The 20,546-nt window shown below is 39.5% G+C and overlaps 1 protein-coding gene across 1 annotated transcript in view; it reads left to right on the top strand.

Moving 5' to 3' along the window:
- DYNC2H1 (dynein cytoplasmic 2 heavy chain 1) overlaps positions 1-20,546 on the top strand; it is a 1,178,830-nt gene that overhangs the window by 457,199 nt on the left and 701,085 nt on the right. The window contains exon 58 of the mRNA XM_053705582.1: positions 16,818-16,904. Within this exon, the coding sequence (XP_053561557.1) occupies positions 16,818-16,904 (87 nt within the window). The remainder of the gene's footprint in view (positions 1-16,817; positions 16,905-20,546) is intronic.

The following is a 20,546-nucleotide window of genomic DNA, read 5'->3' as shown; positions in this document are numbered from 1 at the left end:
GACAGTATACACTCATTTTCATATAACTGCATGTAATAGACACTACTATAAAGAATAATATGCACAGATACTGATATAAAAATTCAGTATAAAACTGTTTAAAAACTTACTTAGAAGCTGTCAGTTTACCTCTGTTGAAAAGGTAGCTGGAAAGCCCACTGCAAGTGGCAAATAAGACACTCCCCCCCCTCCCCCTTCTTTTGCATATGAAAAGACCCTTTACACAAACAGGAGCAAGCTGGAGTAGGTAGTCGAGCGTATTCACATAAAACTTTGGGGCTTGGTTAGGAGTCTGAAAATCAGAGCAATGTTATTTAAAAATAAGCAAAACTATACATTAATTTAAAAAAAAAACGTTATGGGCTATATAAATAGATTATCTACAAAACATTTATGCAAAGAAAAAATGAGTGTATAATGTCCCTTTAACTACTGACTTTTTTCCTGCGGCTGGAGTTTTGTCGTTAGATGTCTAACACTCACTTCAGACATGACTCTAAATACCGGAGTTAGAAAAATCCCATTGAAAAGATAGGATACGCAATTGACGTAAGGGGATCTGCGGTATGGAAAAGTCGCTGCTGAAAAGTGAGCGTTAGACCCTATTTTGAGTGACTCCAAATACCGGAGGTAGCCTAAAACCAGCGTTAGGAGCCTCTAACGCTGGTTTTCACGGCTAACGCCAAACTCCAAATCTAGGCCTCAGTGATTAATACTATGTTACAAGCTCGTAAATCTGTCTCTAGAAAGATTTATTATAGGGTTTGGAAGACTTACATTTCATGGTGTTCTTCTCATAAATTCTCATGGCATTCTTTTAGAATTCCTAGAAGTTTACAGTTTCTTCACAATGGTTTGGATAAGGGTTTGTCTGCAAGTTCCTTGAAGGGACAAATCTCTGCCCTTTCTGTTTTATTTCACAGAAAGATTGCTATACTTCCTGATATTCACTGTTTATCCAACATTGGTGTGTCCGGTCCACGGCGTCATCCTTACTTGTGGGATATTCTCTTCCCCAACAGGAAATGGCAAAGAGTCCCAGCAAAGCTGGTCACATGATCCCTCCTAGGCTCCGCCCACCCCAGTCATTCTCTTTGCCGTTGCACAGGCAACATCTCCACGGAGATGGTTACGAGTTTTTTGGTGTTTAAATGTAGTTTTATTCTTCTATCAAGTGTTTGTTATTTTAAAATAGTGCTGGTATGTACTATTTACTCTGAAACAGAAAAGGATGAAGATTTCTGTTTGTAAGAGGAAGATGATTTTTAGCAGACAGTAACTAAAATCGATTGCTGTTTCCACACAGGACTGTTGAGATGAAGTAACTTCAGTTGGGGGAAACAGTTAGCAGTCTTTTCTGCTTAAGGTATGACTAGCCATATTTCTAACAAGACTGTGTAATGCTGGAAGGCTGCCATTTCCCCTCATGGGGACCGGTAAGCCATTTTCTTAGTTAAACATAAAAGAATAAAGGGCTTCAAAAAGGGCTTAAAAACTGGTAGACATTTTTCGGGGCTAAAACAATTGCTTTACTAGGCATATTATGCAGATTCTAACTAATTATTGGTATTATAATCTTGGGGAACGTTTAGAAAAACGGCAGGCACTGTGTTGGACACCTTTTTCAGATGGGGGCCTTTCTAGTTATAGACAGAGCCTCATTCTGGGACTGTATAGGGGTTAAATGTAAAAACGGCTCCGGTTCCGTTAATTTAAGGGTTAAAGCTCTGAAATTTGGTGTGCAATACTTTTAATGCTTTAAGACACTGTGGTGAAATTTTGGTGAATTTTGAACAATTCCTTCATACTTTTTCACATATTCAGTAATAAAGTGTTTTCAGTTTGAAATTTAAAGTGACAGTAACGGTTTTATTTTAAAACGTTTTTTGTGCTTTGTTGACAAGTTTAAGCCTGTTTAACATGTCTGTACCATCAGATAAGCTATGTTCTATATGTATGAAAGCCAATGTGTCTCCCCATTTAAATTTATGTGATAATTGTGCCATAGTGTCCAAACAAAGTAAGGACAGTAATGCCACAGATAATGATATTGCCCAAGATGATTCCTCAAATGAGGGGAGTAAACATGATACTACATCATCCCCTACTGTGTCTACACCAGTTATGCCCACACAGGAGGCCCCTAGTACATCTAGTGCGCCAATACTTATTACCATGCAACAATTAACGGCTGTAATGGATAACTCCATAGCAAATCTTTTATCCAAAATGCCTACTTATCAGAGAAAGCGGGATTGCTCTGTTTTAAACACTGAAGAGCAAGAGGACGCTGATGATAACTGTTCTGACATACCCTCACACCAATCTCAAGGGGCCATGAGGGAGGTTTTGTCTGATGGAGAAATTTCAGATTCAGGAAAAATTTCTCATCAAGCTGAACCTGATGTTGTGACATTTAAATTTAAATTAGAACATCTCCGCGCACTGCTTAAGGAGGTGTTATCTACTCTGGATGATTGTGACAATTTGGTCATTCCAGAGAAATTATGTAAGATGGACAAGTTCCTAGAGGTTCCGGTGCCCCCCGACGCTTTTCCTATACCCAAGCGGGTGGCGGACATAGTAAATAAAGAGTGGGAAAGGCCCGGCATACCTTTTGTTCCCCCCCCTATATTTAAGAAATTATTTCCTATAGTCGACCCCAGAAAGGACTTATGGCAGACAGTCCCCAAGGTCGAGGGGGCGGTTTCTACTCTAAACAAACGCACTACTATTCCTATCGAAGATAGTTGTGCTTTCAAAGATCCTATGGATAAGAAATTAGAGGGTTTGCTTAAAAAGATTTTTGTACAGCAAGGTTACCTTCTACAACCAATTTCATGCATTGTTCCTGTCACTACGGCAGCGTGTTTCTGGTTCGAGGAACTAGAAAAATCGCTCAGTAAAGAATCTTCGTTTGAGGAGGTTATGGACAGAGTTCAAGCACTTAAATTGGCTAACTCTTTTATTTTAGATGCTGCTTTGCAATTAGCTAGATTAGCGGCGAAAAATTCAGGGTTTGCTGTCATGGCGCGCAGAGTGCTTTGGCTAAAGTCTTGGTCAGCGGATGTGTCTTCCAAGACAAAATTGCTTAACATTCCTTTCAAAGGTAAAACATTATTTGGACCTGATTTGAAATAGATTATTTCAGACATCACTGGGGGAAAGGGCCACGCCCTCCCACAGGATAGGTCTTTTAAGGCTAATAATAAGCCTAATTTTCGTCCCTTTCGCAGAAACGGACCAGTCTCTAATTCTGTATCCTCTAAGCAAGAGGGTAATACTTCACAACCCAAACCAGCCTGGAAACCAATGCAAGGCTGGAACAAGGGTAAGCAGGCCAAGAAGCCTACCACTGCTACCAAAACAGCATGAAGGGATAGCCCCCGATCCGGGACCGGATCTAGTGGGGGGCAGACTTTCTCTCTTTGCTCAGGCTTGGGCAAGAGATGTTCAGGATCCTTGGGCGCTAGAAATAGTTTCTCAAGGTTATCTCCTGGAATTCAAGGAACTACCCCCAAGGGGAAGGTTCCACAGGTCTCAATTATCTTCAAACCAAATAAAGAGACAGGCATTCTTACATTGTGTAGAAGACCTGTTAAAGATGGGAGTGATACATCCAGTTCCAATAAGAGAACAAGGAATGGGATTTTATTCCAATCTGTTCATAGTTCCCAAAAAAGAGGGAACATTCAGACCAATTTTGGATCTAAAGATCCTAAACAAATTTCTCAGGGTACCATCGTTCAAAATGGAAACTATTCGAACGATCCTACCTACTTTCCAGGAAAATCAATTTATGACTACCGTGGATTTAAAGGATGCGTACCTACATATTCCTATCCACAAGGAACATCATCAGTTCCTAAGGTTCGCTTTTCTGGACAAGCATTACCAGTTTATGGCACTTCCATTTGGATTAGCCACTGCTCCAAGGATTTTCACAAAGGTACTAGGGTCCCTTCTAGCGGTTCTAAGACCAAGGGGCATTGCAGTAGTACCTTACTTGGACGACATCCTGATTCAAGCGTCGTCCCTGTCAAAAGCAAAGGCTCATACGGACATCGTCCTAGCCTTTCTCAGATCTCACGGATGGAAGGTGAACAAAGAAAAAAGTTCTCTGTCCCCGTCAACAAGAGTTCCCTTCTTGGGAACAATAATAGATTCCTTAGAAATGAAGATTTTTCTGACAGAGGTCAGAAAATCAAAACTTCTAAGCTCTTGTCAAGTACTTCATTCTGTTCCTCGTCCTTCCATAGCGCAGTGCATGGAAGTAATAGGATTGATGGTTGCAACAATGGACATAGTTCCTTTTGCACGAATTCATCTAAGACCATTACAACTGTGCATGCTCAGACAGTGGAATGGGGATTATACAGACTTGTCTCCGACGATTCAAGTAGATCAAAAGACCAGAGATTCACTCCGTTGGTGGCTGACCCTGGACAATATGTCACAGGGAATGAGCTTCCGCAAACCAGAGTGGGTCATTGTCACGACCGACGCCAGCCTAGTGGGCTGGGGCGCGGTCTGGGAATCCCTGAAAGCTCAGGGTCTATGGTCTCGGGAAGAGTCTCTTCTCCCAATAAACATTCTGGAACTGAGAGCGATATTCAATGCTCTCAGAGCTTGGCCTCAACTAGCAAAGGCCAAATTCATAAGGTTTCAGTCAGACAACATGACGACCGTTGCATATATCAATCATCAGGGGGGAACAAGGACTTCCCTGGCGATGAAAGAAGTGACCAAGATAATTCAATGGGCGGAGGATCACTCCTGCCACTTGTCTGCGATCCACATCCCAGGAGTGGAAAATTGGGAAGCGGATTTTCTGAGTCGTCAGACATTCCATCCGGGGGAGTGGGAACTCCATCCGGAAATCTTTGCCCAAATAACTCAATTATGGGGCATTCCAGACATGGATCTGATGGCGTCTCGTCAGAACTTCAAGGTTCCTTGCTACGGGTCCAGATCCAGGGATCCCAAGGCGACTCTAGTAGATGCACTAGTAGCACCTTGGACCTTCAACCTAGCTTATGTATTCCCACCGTTTCCTCTCATCCCCAGGCTGGTAGCCAGGATCAATCAGGAGAGGGCCTCGGTGATCTTGATAGCTCCTGCGTGGCCACGCAGGACTTGGTATGCAGACCTGGTGAATATGTCATCGGCTCCACCATGGAAGCTACCTTTGAGACAGGACCTTCTTGTTCAGGGTCCATTCGAACATCCGAATCTGGTTTCCCTCCAACTGACGGCTTGGAGATTGAACGCTTGATTTTATCAAAGCGTGGGTTTTCAGATTCTGTAATAGATACTCTGATTCAGGCTAGAAAGCCTGTAACTAGAAAAATTTACCATAAAATATGGAAAAAATATGGAAAAAATATATCTGTTGGTGTGAATCTAAAGGATTCCCATGGAACAAGATAAAAATTCCTAAGATTCTATCCTTTCTACAAGAAGGTTTGGAGAAAGGATTATCTGCAAGTTCTCTGAAGGGACAGATCTCTGCGTTATCTGTTTTACTTCACAAAAGACTGGCAGCTGTGCCAGATGTTCAAGCATTTGTTCAGGCTCTGGTTAGGATCAAGCCTGTTTACAGACCTTTGACTCCTCCCTGGAGTCTAAATATAGTTCATTCAGTTCTTCAAGGGGTTCCGTTTGAACCCTTACATTCCGTAGATATTAAGTTATTATCTTGGAAAGTTTTGTTTTTGGTTGCAATTTCTTCTGCTAGAAGAGTTTCAGAGTTATCTGCTCTGCAGTGTTCTCCGTCCTATTTGGTGTTCCATGCAGATAAGGTGGTTTTGCGTACTAAGCCTGGTTTTCTTCCGAAAGTTGTTTCCAACAAAAATATTAACCAGGAGATAGTTGTACCTTCTTTGTGTCCGAATCCAGTTTCAAAGAAGGAACGTTTGTTACACAATTTGGACGTAGTCCGTGCTCTAAAATTCTATTTAGAGGCTACTAAAGATTTCAGACAAACATCTTCCTTGTTTGTTGTTTATTCTGGTAAAAGGAGAGGTCAAAAAGCGACTTCTACCTCTTTTTCCTTTTGGCTTAAAAGCATTATCCGATTGGCTTATGAGACTGCCGGACGGCAGCCTCCTGAAAGAATCACAGCTCACTCCACTAGGGCTGTGGCTTCCACATGGGCCTTCAAGAACGAGGCTTCTGTTGACCAGATATGTAAGGCAGCGACTTGGTCTTCACTGCACACTTTTGCCAAATTTTACAAATTTGATACTTTTGCTTCTTCGGAGGCTATTTTTGGGAGAAAGGTTTTGCAAGCCGTGGTGCCTTCCATTTAGGTGACCTGATTTGCTCTCTCCCTTCATCCGTGTCCTAAAGCTTTGGTATTGGTTCCCACAAGTAAGGATGACGCCGTGGACCGGACACACCAATGTTGGAGAAAAAAGAATTTATGCTTACCTGATAAATTACTTTCTCCAACGGTGTGTCCGGTCCACGGCCCGCCCTGGTTTTTTAATCAGGTCTGATGAATTATTTTCTCTAACTTCATTCACCACGGTATCATATGGTTTCTCCTATATATATTTCCTCCTGTCCGTCGGTCGAATGACTGGGGTGGGCGGAGCCTAGGAGGGATCATGTGACCAGCTTTGCTGGGACTCTTTGCCATTTCCTGTTGGGGAAGAGAATATCCCACAAGTAAGGATGACGCCGTGGACCGGACACACCGTTGGAGAAAGTAATTTATCAGGTAAGCATAAATTCTGTTTTTCTACAGGCTTTAGTTCGTATTAAACCTGTCATTAAATCAATTTCTACTCCTTGGAGTCTAAATTTGGTTCTGAAGGATTTACAGGCTCCTCCATTTGAGCCTCAGCATTCTTTGGACATTAAACTACTTTCTTGGAAAGTGTTGTTCCTTTTGGCTATCTCTTCTGCTAGAAGAGTTTCTGAGCTATCTGCTCTTTCTTGTGAGTCTCCTTTTCTGATTTTTTAATCAGCATAAGGCAGTTTTGCGTACTTTTTTTCAATTTTTACCTAAGGTTCTGAATTCTAACAACATTAATAGAGAAATTGTTGTCCCTTCCCTGTGTCCTAATCCTAAGAATTCTTTGGAAAGATCCTTACATTCTTTGGATGTGGTAAGAGCTTTGAAATATTATGTGGAAGCTACTAAAGATTTCAGGAAGACTTCCAGTCTATTTGTTTTATTTTCTGGTCCTAGGAAAGGTCAGAAGGCTTCTGCTATTTCTTTGGCTTCTTGGTTGAAACTTTTGATTCATCAAGCTTATTTGGAGTCGGGTCAGGCCCCGACTCAAAGAATTACAGCTCATTCTACTAGATCAGTCTCCACTTTGTGGGCCTTTAAGAATGAAGCTTCAGTTGATCAGATTTGCAAAGCAGCAACTTGGTCCTCTTTGCATACATTTACTAAATTATACCGTTTTGATGTACAGGTAGCTCTCAGTTTACGCCAGGGTTAGGTTCCAGAAGGAATGGTTGTAAATTGAAACCGTTGTAAATTGAAACCCAGTTTATAATGTAAGTCAATGGGAAGTGAGAGAGTTAGGTTCCAGGCCCCTCTCAAAATTGTCATAAGTAACACCTAAACATTATTTTTAAAGCTTTGAAATAAAGACTTTAAATGCTAAACAGCATTTTAAACCTAATAAAATAATAACACAACACAGAATATATAATTAAACTAAGTTAAATGAACAAAAACATTTGCTAAACTGCATTATAAACCTAATAAAATAATCACACAACACAGACTTTACTTGCATTTTTCTGCAAACAGTTCTTTCTATGCATTTCAATCTGGACTGATTTATAGACAGGTAGATCTTGTTCCTTTGAAAACTGCTCGATAGCTCAGGTCTAGTTACACAAATTAATTTCAGCTTGCTTGGCTTTCATATCTTTGCTGCAACACAAGCGCACAGCTCCACCTACTGGCTATTTTAATCAATGCACTGTTTCTCAGTGCTTTTCAATAGCAGTCACATGACTGAAAAAAAGGTTGTTTTTCTGAAACGGCTTAAATTGAACCATTGTAAACCGAGGGCCACTTGTATTTGCTTCTTCAGAAGCAGTTTTTGGTAGAAAAGTTCTTCAGGCAGCTGTTTCAGTTTGATTCTTTTGCTTTTGATTTGAGTTTTTTTCTTTCATTTATGAGAATAAACTTATTTCTTTTTTTGGGTTGTGGATTAATTTTTTCAGCGGAAATTGGCTGTTTTTATTTTTATCCATCCCTCTCTAGTGACTCTTGCGTGGAGTTCCATATCTTGGGTATTGCTATCCCATACGTCACTATCTCATGGACTCTTGCCAATTACATGAAAGAAAACATAATTTATGTAAGAACTTACCTGATAAATTCATTTCTTTCATATTGGCAAGAGTCCATGAGGCCCACCCTTTTTATGGTGGTTATGATTTTTTGTATAAAGCACAATTATTTCCAAATTTCTTTTGTTGATGCTTTCTACTCCTTTCTTTATCACCCCACTGCTTGGCTATTCGTTAAACTGAATTGTGGGTGTGGTAAGGGGTGCATTTATAGGCATTTTGAGGTTTGGGAAACTTTGCCCCTCCTGGTAGGATTGTATATCCCATATGTCACTAGCTCATGGACTCTTGCCAATATGAAAGAAATGAATTTATCAGGTAAGTTCTTACATAAATTATGTTTTTCATTCCTTTGACATCTTCAGAGGACAGCAATAATCCGTATCTTATAAATCTGAGCAAGCCAAGTCCTCATGGAGCCAATCTTGGAACAAGGACAAGCAATCCAAGAAGCCTTCCACTGAGTCTAAATCAGCTAGAAGGGTCTGCCCCCGATTCAATTTTCGGATTGGGTGGTAGACGGGCTTCCTTCTTTCATCTGGCTTGGGTTCAAGTTGTCTTGGATCCCTTGGCAGTGGAATAGTCTCCCAGGGATACTGTATAGGATTCCAGTCTTGTCCTTCTATCAAGATTTTCTACAATCCAGTTACAGATGGAGTTTTTCTTAAACTGCTTAAAGTTTTTGTTTCTTTATGAGTGATTGTTCCAGTTCCTCTGGTGGAACAGGGTCAATTTTTCCTTTGGTTCAGATGGGTCAGTTCATGACTACCGTCGACCTGAAGGACGTGTTCCTTCATGTTCATATTTACAAGGACCATTTTCTTCTCCTGTTCCTCTGGCAGTTGTCAGATCTCAGGGAACTATGGTGCTCCGTACCTGAATGATATCTTGGTTCTGGCGTCATATTTCATTTGTCACTATCTTTTTTTGGATTCCCTGTTGTTCACTCTTCGTTTCCTCGGGAGGAAGGTGAATCTGGAAAGGGTTCCCTGGTACCAGTTACCTGGGTATGCTTTTTGTCTATGATGATTTTTCTAACGGAGTCAGAAATTCCTTAGTTCTTGCTTAATCAGGCTCCGTTTGAGCCTATGTATTCTGTTGATGTAAGTTGTTATCCTGGAAGGTTTTATTTCTCCTCTCTATTTCTTCTGCTGTAGAGTCTATGAACTTTTGGCTCTACAATGTGATTCTCCTTTTCTTATTTTTCATGCGGATATGAAGTTTCTTAGTTTTCAATTGGGATTTCTTCCTGAGGTAGTGTCGGACTGCAACATCAATCAAGAACTTGTTCCTTCTTCTCAGAAGGACTGTTTGCGGAACGACCTGGATTTTGTGCGTGCGCTACAATGTTATCTGCTAGCATTTATAGATCTTCGGCTATCTACTGCCATATTCGTTGTTTTTCACTGGTAAGCGTAAGGATCAGGAGGCCTTTTCTTCTTCTCTTTCTCTCTGATTGAGAAGTGTTATCCTATTATATTTTGAAATAGCTGGATATCAGCCTCCTGTGAGAATTACGTCTCTTCTCTCTAAGGCTGGCTTTTCTTCCTGAGCTTTCACTTGTAGAGCTTATGTGGAGTAAATCTGCAAGGCGGCCTCTTGGTCCTCATTGCATACTTTTTTCCAAATTCGTCTATTTTGATACTTTCGCTTGGGCTGAGGCTTCCTTTGGGAGAAAGGTTCTTTAAGTGGTGGTGCCTTTTGTATAGGTCCGCCTTTCATTCTGTGTCCTCTAACTTGGGTATTGGTTCCCACTTGTAATTGGAATAAAATCATGAAATCTCCATGCAATAGGAAAGAAAACAAAATGTATGCTTACCTGATAAATGTTTTTTCTTTCCAGGCATGGAGAGTTTACGACCCGCCCTTAATTGATTTTAATTCAGCAATTTTTTTGTTCAACCATCAGGCACCTCTTTACATTTGTGTTATCTTCATTTTCCGTTTTCCTTCGGTAGAATGACTGGGGATTATGGGTAAGGGAAGTGACACTTAACACCTCTGCTGAGGTGCTCTTTGCCTCCTCCTGCTGGCCAGGAGTTGATTTCCCCCTAGTAATTGGAATTACATTGGGGACTCTCCATGTCTGGAAATAAATAAATTTATCAGGTAAGCATAAATTTTGTTTTTTTAATTATTTGGGATTCACTTCCTAACCACTATGAGGAGGCTGAGATTCCCAAAACTCTCAAGAGTATTTCATCCCCTTCACCTAACTGGTATGCCGGTCAAAATCTTTGCCTTCCAGGAGGTGGGTGAACAATTCAGGTACCCTTCAGTTTTTTATTAAGATGGTTTCTCAGACTGATTTAAGACCCATTTTCCCCCTTAGAGAAGTGCTGCTTAGAGTCAGAGGGGAGATTGACGTATGTGTCAGTGACACAATTACACCTGATGAAGGAGTTAGTCATAAGCCTGCCATAGGTGTTTCAGGGACGGGTCCCTAGCCACCTCCTGTTGGGTCATCGGTATACTCCTCACTTATAGTCTTAGCTGTAATGTGCTCAGCACTGGATGGGCTGTCTACTGAAAGCAGTCATCTCTGCAGCTGGTGGAGTGGATGCTTGATAGGTAAGTATAATATTTGCAGTCACATAGCTGACTGGCTATTAGCAGGTACATTTGCAATGTAAAGGGGAATGTAAGTATAGCAGACATTTTGTCTTCCATGATTCAGATAGAGCATGCAATTTTAAGCAACTTTCTAATTTACTCCTATTATCAATTTTTATTTGTTCTCTTGCTATCTTTATTTGAAAAAGCAGTAATAAAAGGTTAGGAGCCGGCACATTTTTAGTTCAGCACCTTGGTAGAGCTTGCTGATTTGTTTGCTACATTTAGCCACAAATCAGCATGTGCTACACAGGTGCTGAACAAAAAATGGTCCGACTCTAAAGCTTACAGTACTACTTTTTCAAATCAAGATAGCATGAGAACAAAGAAAAATTGATAATAGGAGTAAATTAGAAAGGTGCTTAAAATCTCATGCTCTATCTGAATCATGGAAGAAAAAAAGTTGGGTTTAGTATCCCTTTAAGACCTTATAAAGGATTAAGGTTTTCTTGAGACTGATGGTGCATTAGGGTCCTCTTGAGTCAAGTATAAACTGTAATATTTTTTGTTTATTTTATTATCTTTATTGAAATAAGATGCATACATAGTAGAGCATGTGAGCAGACATGAAAGATATACATACAGTTGAGAAATTACATTTTAAGATAATGTTCCAAGCTAGATCTTATATGTGCCACTCAGCCATTATTCAATATTTATGGTGTCCATCCAAATTTGGGTGAGCGTTTTGATTTGTCCATTCAACCATGCACACTGTAATTTTTAATGTATGGCTTTTAAGTTGAATCTCTTTATTATTATGCACTCTTTATGTATGGCAGATCTATGACGTTTTTACTGTTTGGGCTGCAAAAGTCTTTTATTATGTAGCAGGTACACTTTTATCCCTAAGTGATGCAGATTTATGTACTTTCTATCTGTAATATCTTTAGCGTTTACATGAACATACATTACTGTGCCAAGTTCTCATTTTAAACTGAGCTCTTATCAGCCATATGCCTTGTTTTGTTATCACTTCTGAACTTCAGCGGGAAAACAGTTAACAAGTTTTCCTAGTGCACAAAAGCCCACCATTTCTTTTTCCTTAGTGCGCCTTGACTGTCATTTTCGCTAAGTTACTCAGGGTAAGATTTTCATCTTTATTATAGAGCCGGGCTTATTTATGTATATGCTTGTTTTACTTCTCTCCTCCCCTTATTTTTTTCAGACTTAATTCTTAGGTCCCTGTTATTTGCATCATGAATCTGCTCATATACTATGCATATACTATGCTTATAAAACAATAATTATGTTTGTTTTTTTTGTACTTAATATTATAGAGCATTTTAGTATTGTCCCCAACAATGTGATTCCTTCAGAGATTAGATCCTCTGAGCACTTGCTTAAATTTATTTTCTGTAACAGTTATGTAGCTCATGTATGGATCTCTTTATGCCTTCTATCCAGTCTTATGCTGTGTTTGCCTCTAAAGGAATCTGTCCTCCCTCTGTGTGTACAGCGCAAGCAAGTTCTTCAGATTTTTTTTATAAAGATTTTGTGCGTTTGTCTGAGTCTGTGATATTGGTGGCCATGCCTCCGTCAAGTAAGCGCAGAACAGTCTTTAATAAGCAATATATGATATTCCCTGCTCTTCTGATTCTCCTAAGCTCAGAAGTGCTAGTCAATTGCTTGCAGACACAGATTTTAATTCCTCAGTTACGTATTTTCAGGAAAAAGTATTTTCTGATGTCTAGGACTCTGATTTCTGATAAAGAGGCTTAATCCTTACCCTTTACATTTAGGATTAAACATCTTAGAACTCTTTTGTACCTTAGTGGTACAGGATTTGCAGCCTACTGAAGTAAAATCCATTAAGCAGTTAGATTTGGCTTTCAATCCGTCTGTTAAAACTATATAGGTTTTTCTAGTTCCTGAGACGATACTTGAAATTGTATAAAGGACTGGTACAGCCCTGGTCTTACTTTCAATCCAACTTCTGCATTCAAAATTATTATCCCTTTTCTTTTTACTAATGTAGAACTTTGGGAAGTAATTCCAAAGGTTTAAGAAAGACTACTATCCTTTTAGTAGATATTTCCTCTTTTAAAGTTCATATCACCAGTAAATAAGAGTCTTTCCATTGAACAGCCTTTTTCTTACAGGGATATTAATTAATCCAACAATTAGTATTGCTTATTCGGCAGCAGCTTCTTCCCTTTTAAAGGTGGGAAAATGTATCTGATCAGATCTCAGATCTGTTAATGAAAAATGTCAATGTTGTCAGCAAATCCTTTTGTCTCTGATGCTGTTGCTGCCATTATATCCTTAAATGCCAAGAACATGGCATTGTCAGTTTTGACAAGGAGATTCTTATGGCTTAATCCTTGGTCTGCTGATTTAATTTTAAAATATGCACTTTTATTTTTTCCTTCTAAAAAATTTAATTGAGTCTGATTTAGATACTATTATTTCCATTGTTACTGGAGGTGAAGGAGCCTTACTTGCTCAAGACAAAAATTCTAAGGGAAAGAATAGATCTTCAAAACATTTTTCGTTCTTTTTGGGATTCAAGGAACCAAAGATTCTCCTTCTCTTCAGCAGAATTATTTTTCAGACTTGATCAAGGCTAAGTAGGCATTGCCTTTTTCTGCTTATAAATCATCCAGAAGTTGCGGCTCCTATTAAGATTCTATTCTGGTAGGGGTAGATTTAGTCTTTTTTTAGAAGGCTTGGTCTCTATCTGTGCTTGGTCCTCAACATAATTTCTCACTGATACAGAAAGGGAAGGTTCTTCTGTCCCATACTTCAAAGAACCCTGTGAAAGGTCATTGTGTTCAGCAACTAGAATTCATGGGAGTAATAGTTCCAGTGCTATTTCAAGAACATGGGCAGGATTCCGTTCCAATACTAGTCTTCAACTTTCTAAACAAATTACTTAGAGTTCATTCCTCACAAATTGAAACAATGCAGACTATTCTTTCCCTGGTCCTACAGCGGCAATTTATGTCTACATTAGGTTTAAAGGATTCTTCCTTCATATCCCTAATCACAAGGATCTTCATAATTTCTGTTGTCTTGATTTCCAGTTTGTAGCTCTTCCATTTAGTCGAGCTATTGTTTCCCAATATTTTGCGAATGTAGTGGAACACTTTTGTCCTTAACTCAGGTCAAGGTCTTTAGGTTGCTTCTTACTTGGACGTTATCCTGGTACAGGCTGCCTTCTTTAACTTCAGCATTTTTTCTAACTTTTCTTTAAAATCAGTTCTCGAGAATCAACGTTTCAAAGATTCTATTATCAGGGGGATCATTATAGGAAATCAAAATGTAGCTAAGTGGACGTTCTAAGTCTGATGATTGCTGCACTTACATTTTTCCCGCTTTACATGAGACCTCTTCAGTTTTTCACGCTACATCAGTTTTGCAAGGTCTACGCTTAGTTTTATCAAGGAATTATTTTTGATCATTCTGCAAGGAATTCTCTATCCTGTTAGATAAATATCCTGTCCATTCCTTAGGAAGTGTCGTTTGTCCATCCAACCTAAATAATTTTCTCAACAGACACAAGTATTTCAGAATGGGCTGCTCTATGGGGGTCCAGGAGAGCACATGGGGTTTGGTCTCCTTAGGCGAGGTTAACAATCCTTTAAGGCTTGACCCCCTTCTTCCTTTAATGCTCGACCCTCTGTCTGAAGGTCTTTTCTATCATCAAGATCTCGAGTCTCTTTACTTCAAGGTTTGGGGATTGTACACCTATTTCTGAAGTTTTTTTTTCATATGAGGTTGTAGTAACTAGAAAACCTTTTTTCTAGACAGATATTTCTCAAGGTCAGGAAATATTTTCTATTCTGGTGTGAGTGCGAGAACGATGGCTTTAGTTTGCATTCCTTTAGAATTCTTAGGATTCTTCAATTTTAACCAGAGGGTTGAAAAAGGGTTTATCGGCAAGCTCTTTAAAATGTCAGATTTCAGCTCTTTTTGTGTGGTTTCACAAACAGATTGCGAATCTACCTGAGATTTAGAATTCTTTAGATGTCTAGTATCTTTCTTGGAAAAAAATTCTACCAGATTTTTCATCATCTGAGTTATTAGCTCTTTCCTGTGATCCTCTCTACATTTTTTTCCACCAAGATAAAGCTGTCTTGATGACTAGGTTAGATTTCTTACCAAGAGTTCTTTTCTTCTGATAGTATCAATCAAGAGATTGATTCAATTTCTTTGTCCTAATTTTCAGAATTCTAAGGAAATATTTTTTTTCATAGGAATTTTACCTATAGGCTTTGAGGGATTTTAGACAATCATTTCACATATAAAGACCTGAAGGCATCAGCTGTACTTTAGCTTCTTGCCTAAAGGTCCTAAATTATAAAGATATTTTGGAAGTGGATAAGTCTCCTTGCAAAACACAGTTTAATCTACTTTATCAGATCTGTTTATATTTTCACGTTTCTTTAATGAGGTTTCTGTTAAACAAATTTGGAAAGCAGCAACATGCTCATCCTAACATACTTTCACTAATTTCTACCATTTAGTTATTTTTTTTTTGCTTTTTCTGAATTGGTCTTTGATAGGAAAGTTCTACAGGTAAAAGTGTCTGGAAAATAGGTGTCTGCCTTTTTCAAAAATGTTTTGTCCCACCTAACATTACTTATGGACACAGCTTGGGTTTTCATTACCATGCATAATTAATTGTGAACTCTAACCACCTAATGAAAGGAAACACAATGTATGTTTTTACCTGATAAATTAATTTCTTTCATGTCAGTGAGCGTCCACAAGCCTCCTCATAATAATAATAATAGTAATAATAATAATAACAGTTACATATTTGTACCTTTTTTTTCCCTGCTTTGTCCTTTCCTACATTTTTATTTCTGCATGCTCGGCTATATGTACGACTAGCATACCATTGGGGTGAAGGGGATGAACTACTCTTGAGAATTTTGGGAATCTTTGCCTCCTTCTAGTGGCTAGAAAGAGACTCCCATGCATAATGGCTTGTGGAATGCTTCTAATTGCTATTATTCCTGGCAGTGAATGTGTTAATCAGGTAGCTTGTAAGGTTAATTTTAGCTTTAGTGTAGAGATTACCCTGCCACCTCCCACCATTTTTAATTATTATTGTTTGTTTTTTTATTTTATTTTTTTCTGCAGGGTAGAGATCCTCCTCAACCCTCCCACCTCCCTCACCCCCCCCCCCCCCAAATAGCTCTCTAATTCTCCCCCTCTCATTACTTGCGGCCATCTTTATTACTGGCAGCTGTCTGCCAGTACCTATAAAATACATATTTCTTTTGTATTTTTATATTTTTTGTAAACATTTTCTTAGTGTAGTAAACTCCTGGTTTCCCTCCCACACCTCCTGCCGGCACCAGCAGATGGTCGTTAGAGATGGTGACATACATAGTGTCACAGTTTGTAGTGATCTGGTATCTGCCTTCATATGGAACCGGAGCACTGATCTTGCTCTGGTTCCATATACACGCAGATGCCTTGAGCTCAGGAACTCTAGCTCTAACTTTACAGCCAAGACTACTGGGGCTTCCTGCAGCTATGACATGTATATATATGTCATGTGGTACGATAGGCAAAATACTGCATGACATATATATATATATATATATATATATATATACACACGTCCTTTTGGGTTAAGTGGTTAAAGAATGTTTTATTAATCTGAAATGCATCAGTGTTTTTAAATTACTGGTCAGTCTGAAGATGGATACCTAAAATGTTTAAAGCATTTATGATATCTATAAAATTAAGCATGTCCTATATAGCAATTTAAATTGCTGTTGAATGAAAAACATGCAACAGCGATTTTATCCTTCGATTGCCAATATCATAAATTATTTCACAATTTGTTTGATTGTTACACCCACACAAATGAAATAAGGTGCATGCAAATTATTTATGGCTAAATATGCTCTACCTTTTAGAAATTTAAGAAAAACTGAAGAAAAAAAGAAAAAACTTGAAGATCAGCTTAATTCAGTTGGAAAAAGGGTGGCAGAACTGAAAGAAAAGTAAGCAGATTAAGCCTTTTATACTTTGATAATTTAATCAAAAACATACAGGGTATGAAATATCTTGAATTCTCTGGAAATTATATGGAAGTGTAATATTAACACACAGAAAGTGGTTTATTGTACTAGTGTTTTTTTCAATTGAACATGTTTTTAGACATTTTAGTCTGCTCATAGGTTTTATACATTGGGAATATAGAGCATGTTATACAGATGTTGTGCCCTGTCTTTGTTTTTAGAAAAATATATATCATATTAAGTGCTTAATGTTTGGAACTTCTGTGTTTTATTTTCTGCTTAAATGACCATTAAAGGAACAGTCTAGTTAAAATTATTAAGCTTAATTTATTATTAAGATTCAGATAGGGCATGCAATTTAAACACCTTTCCAATTTACTTTTATCATCAAATTGGCTTTGTTCTTTTGTATTTTTTGTTGTTGAAAGCTAAACCTTGGTAGGCTCATGCATATTTCTAAGCCCTTGAAGGCTGCTCTTATACCAGTGCATTTTGACAGTTTTCGAAGCTAGACAATGCTAGTTCATGTGTGCCATATAGATAACACTGTGCTCACTCCTGTGGAGTTATGTATGAGTCCACACTGATTGGCTAAAATGCAAGCCTGTCAAAGCAACTGAACTAAGGGGGCAGTCTGCAGAGGCTTACATACAAGGTAATCACAGAGGTAAAAAGTATATAAATATAACCATGTTGATTATGCAAAGCTAAGGAATGGGTATCATTTTAAACAATAATTTGCCGGGCCCTTGTATCATGTGACAGCCATCAGACAGTTACTACTCATATACATATACACTGGGAATTATTGCACATGCTCAATAGTACCTGGTGCCTCAAAAAGTGTGCATATAATAAGACTGTGCACAATTTGATAATGGAATTAAATTGAAACGTCTCTTAAAATTTCATTCTCTATCTGAATCATAAAAGTTTAATTTTTACTTTAATATCCCTTTAAATACATCTGGGTTATTGTTTTTGTCTCTCCTTCAGGTGCGTAAAGGTTATATTTATTGTACAAATTTTTTTCTCCTTTTAGTCTTTTTTTTCTTTAATATGCAGCAGTCTAGTGCATTTCTGGTCCCTTGTCATTTTGAAGGCTGAACTGGACAGACACCTCAACAGATGCTAAACGTCTGAGCTGAGGGATAATCTGGGGTCTCTGTGAGCACACAAAGTTTGGTCTTTTTCTTCTTAAACGGGAAGAGTCCACAGCTGCATTCATTACTTTTGAGAATTCAGAACCTGGCTACAAGAAGGAGTCAAAGACACCCCAGCCAAAGGCTTCAAATACCTCCCCCACTTCCCTTATCCCCCAGTCATTCTTTGCCTTTCGTCACAGGAGGTTGGCAGAGAAGTTTCAGAGTTTCGAGACAGTCTCTTATGGAGGGTAGTACTCTCCGAAATGGGACTGGAGTTTTAAGTAATCCTGTCAGCCTCTCAATGAGAGCATGGGTGAAGGTTAGAGTCCGGACATGCATGGAGAGTCTTTCTGCGAAACCATTCCGACTCAGATTAACAGCTCCTTGGCAATCAGTGTTGACGAGTTTTGCTTCCTGCCTTTATTCACTCAAGTCTATGTAAGAAGTGAGGCTACTATCTGTCACACTTGAAGGGCCGTGTTCCTGTTCCATGGCGCAGATTCCGGTAAGATCGTTTCATTTTATTTCATTATGTGAATGTAATGTTAACGAGAGAAGGTAGGGTCCCAGTGGGACTCCTTTTATCTTAAAATAGGAATCATGGGTGGGTTATTGAGCAGGGTGGACTTTAATCATGTTTGTTATGTGGTTCTATCTGCTATTGTGTAGTAATACTTTGGCTTATGGCTTTTCGGAACATAACGGCCTTATCGATTTGCACGCTCTTTTTGTGACTGGCATGGTGCTCCTCGAGTGCGGTTGCTTTGTTTTCCACATTCGTATGCTGACTGTGTGGCGACAGAGAGAGTCTGCTCTTTGGTTGTCTGGTTAACAGGCGGTGGTGAGTGCCCCAGCCACTGGGTGTGTAAAAAGGCTGCCAGTTAGCATTTGTCATTTTTGTAATCCCTAGATTATGGAGGGTTCTGATTTTTTTAGACACGGATGTCTCCGATGTGGAGAATGCGTCTTGTGATGAATATAAAATGGCCTGGGTTATCCATGCCCATCAGTTATGTTCTGATTGTCGTTCTAGAGTACTCCCTTCTCCTGACTCAGGGACCTTAGAGTGCGTTGAGCCATCCGCCCCAGAGGATTCTATGTCCGGTTAGGTGCATACCCCATAACCTTCCTTTGCTACGCAAGCAGGTGTCCCTATGGCCTTTACTCCTCCAGAAGGGGGCTTGTTTCCTCCAGAGGTTACGGCACAGTTCCACATGGCCATATCTATGGCGCTGGCTCACTTATATCTCCTGAGTGAAATATTTTTAAGTTACTGTCCGTGTTCCTGTCAACCAGGGATCGCCTGATTCAGTTCGGCCTTCATGGGAAGCGTTGGCCTCTGTGGCTTCAGGGGCTTCAACCTCGGGGCCGGGGTCGTTTATCGATCCGGCTAAGGATGATTTTGCCTTCCGTTATAGACTGGCACGTCTTTGTGTTCTGCTAAGGCATGTTTTGGCGGTGCTAGAGGATTCCAGTCCTAGTGGGCCGAGGGATCTGAGGCCTTAGATGCCGGATGGCAAGCTGGGTTAGACGCTTGGGAATGAAGCTAATCTCCTTGACGTCTCCGTTTTACTTTCTTTTATGTATCCGTTCCAGTTCTGAGCTTGGGTGAATGGGGCCTCTGATCGGCTGGTCCTGTTGGCGTACCCATTCACCTTGAGCGTTCACCCGGGGTTGCTGCCTTACTTTCTTTTTTAAGACACGATGAGTCCACGGATCATTTAATTACTAATGGGATATTCACCACCTGGTCAGCAGGAGGAGGCAAAGAGCTGCTTTATTCTAGGGTGTAGCCGCAGTCCATATCAGTCTCTAAAGTAGAGCTTTTGGTGGCTTTAGAGCAATGGGAACTTGTGGGACATAATTCTCACTGCGCCTCCCATATTCTGATGCTGCCCTTACCAAGAAAACCTGAGGGATTTTTACTCAGGACCTTCGTTTGTTTCCAGGTCCATGGGAGGGAGAGGACCTCTTAAACCTTAGAATTGCCTTGCTGCCAGGCAGAAAATGAGGTAAGTGCTGACTTTATTTCTGGGGGTAGAGGATATCAGAAAAAGTTTGGGCACTTTATTAATATTATTAAATTAATATTATTAATTTTTCATTTGACCTCATTGAACTTTGACTCAGATTCCCCTAGTGTTATAGGGGACATGATGGCAATGAGGACGCAGGCACTAGCATTATTGCTCCCAGTGTTTTTTTGTTCAGAAGGGTGCTGACGACATAGAAACTGTGCAAGATCCTTTATGGGGCATCTAGTACACAGATGAAACACTGTAGATAATTGGACTGTTAACTGTTAAGTCTGTCCTCTTGCTCCCGGTGGCTATACTAAGAACAATGGCGACCGGGAGATTACATCTTATGTTTCTGTTTGTTTATGTAACTACAGTGCAAGTAGTTTCTCTGGGGTTAAGATATTTCTTTTAGTTTAGTAGGATCTATCCTTTTGCTCCCAGTGTTTTTTGTTAAGAAT

This window comes from Bombina bombina, chromosome 3 (assembly GCF_027579735.1).
Source record: "Bombina bombina isolate aBomBom1 chromosome 3, aBomBom1.pri, whole genome shotgun sequence".
Taxonomy (NCBI): Eukaryota; Metazoa; Chordata; class Amphibia; order Anura; family Bombinatoridae; genus Bombina; species Bombina bombina.
Note: the sequence above shows the minus strand (reverse complement) of the source record. Positions and strands in the feature narration are given on the sequence as shown.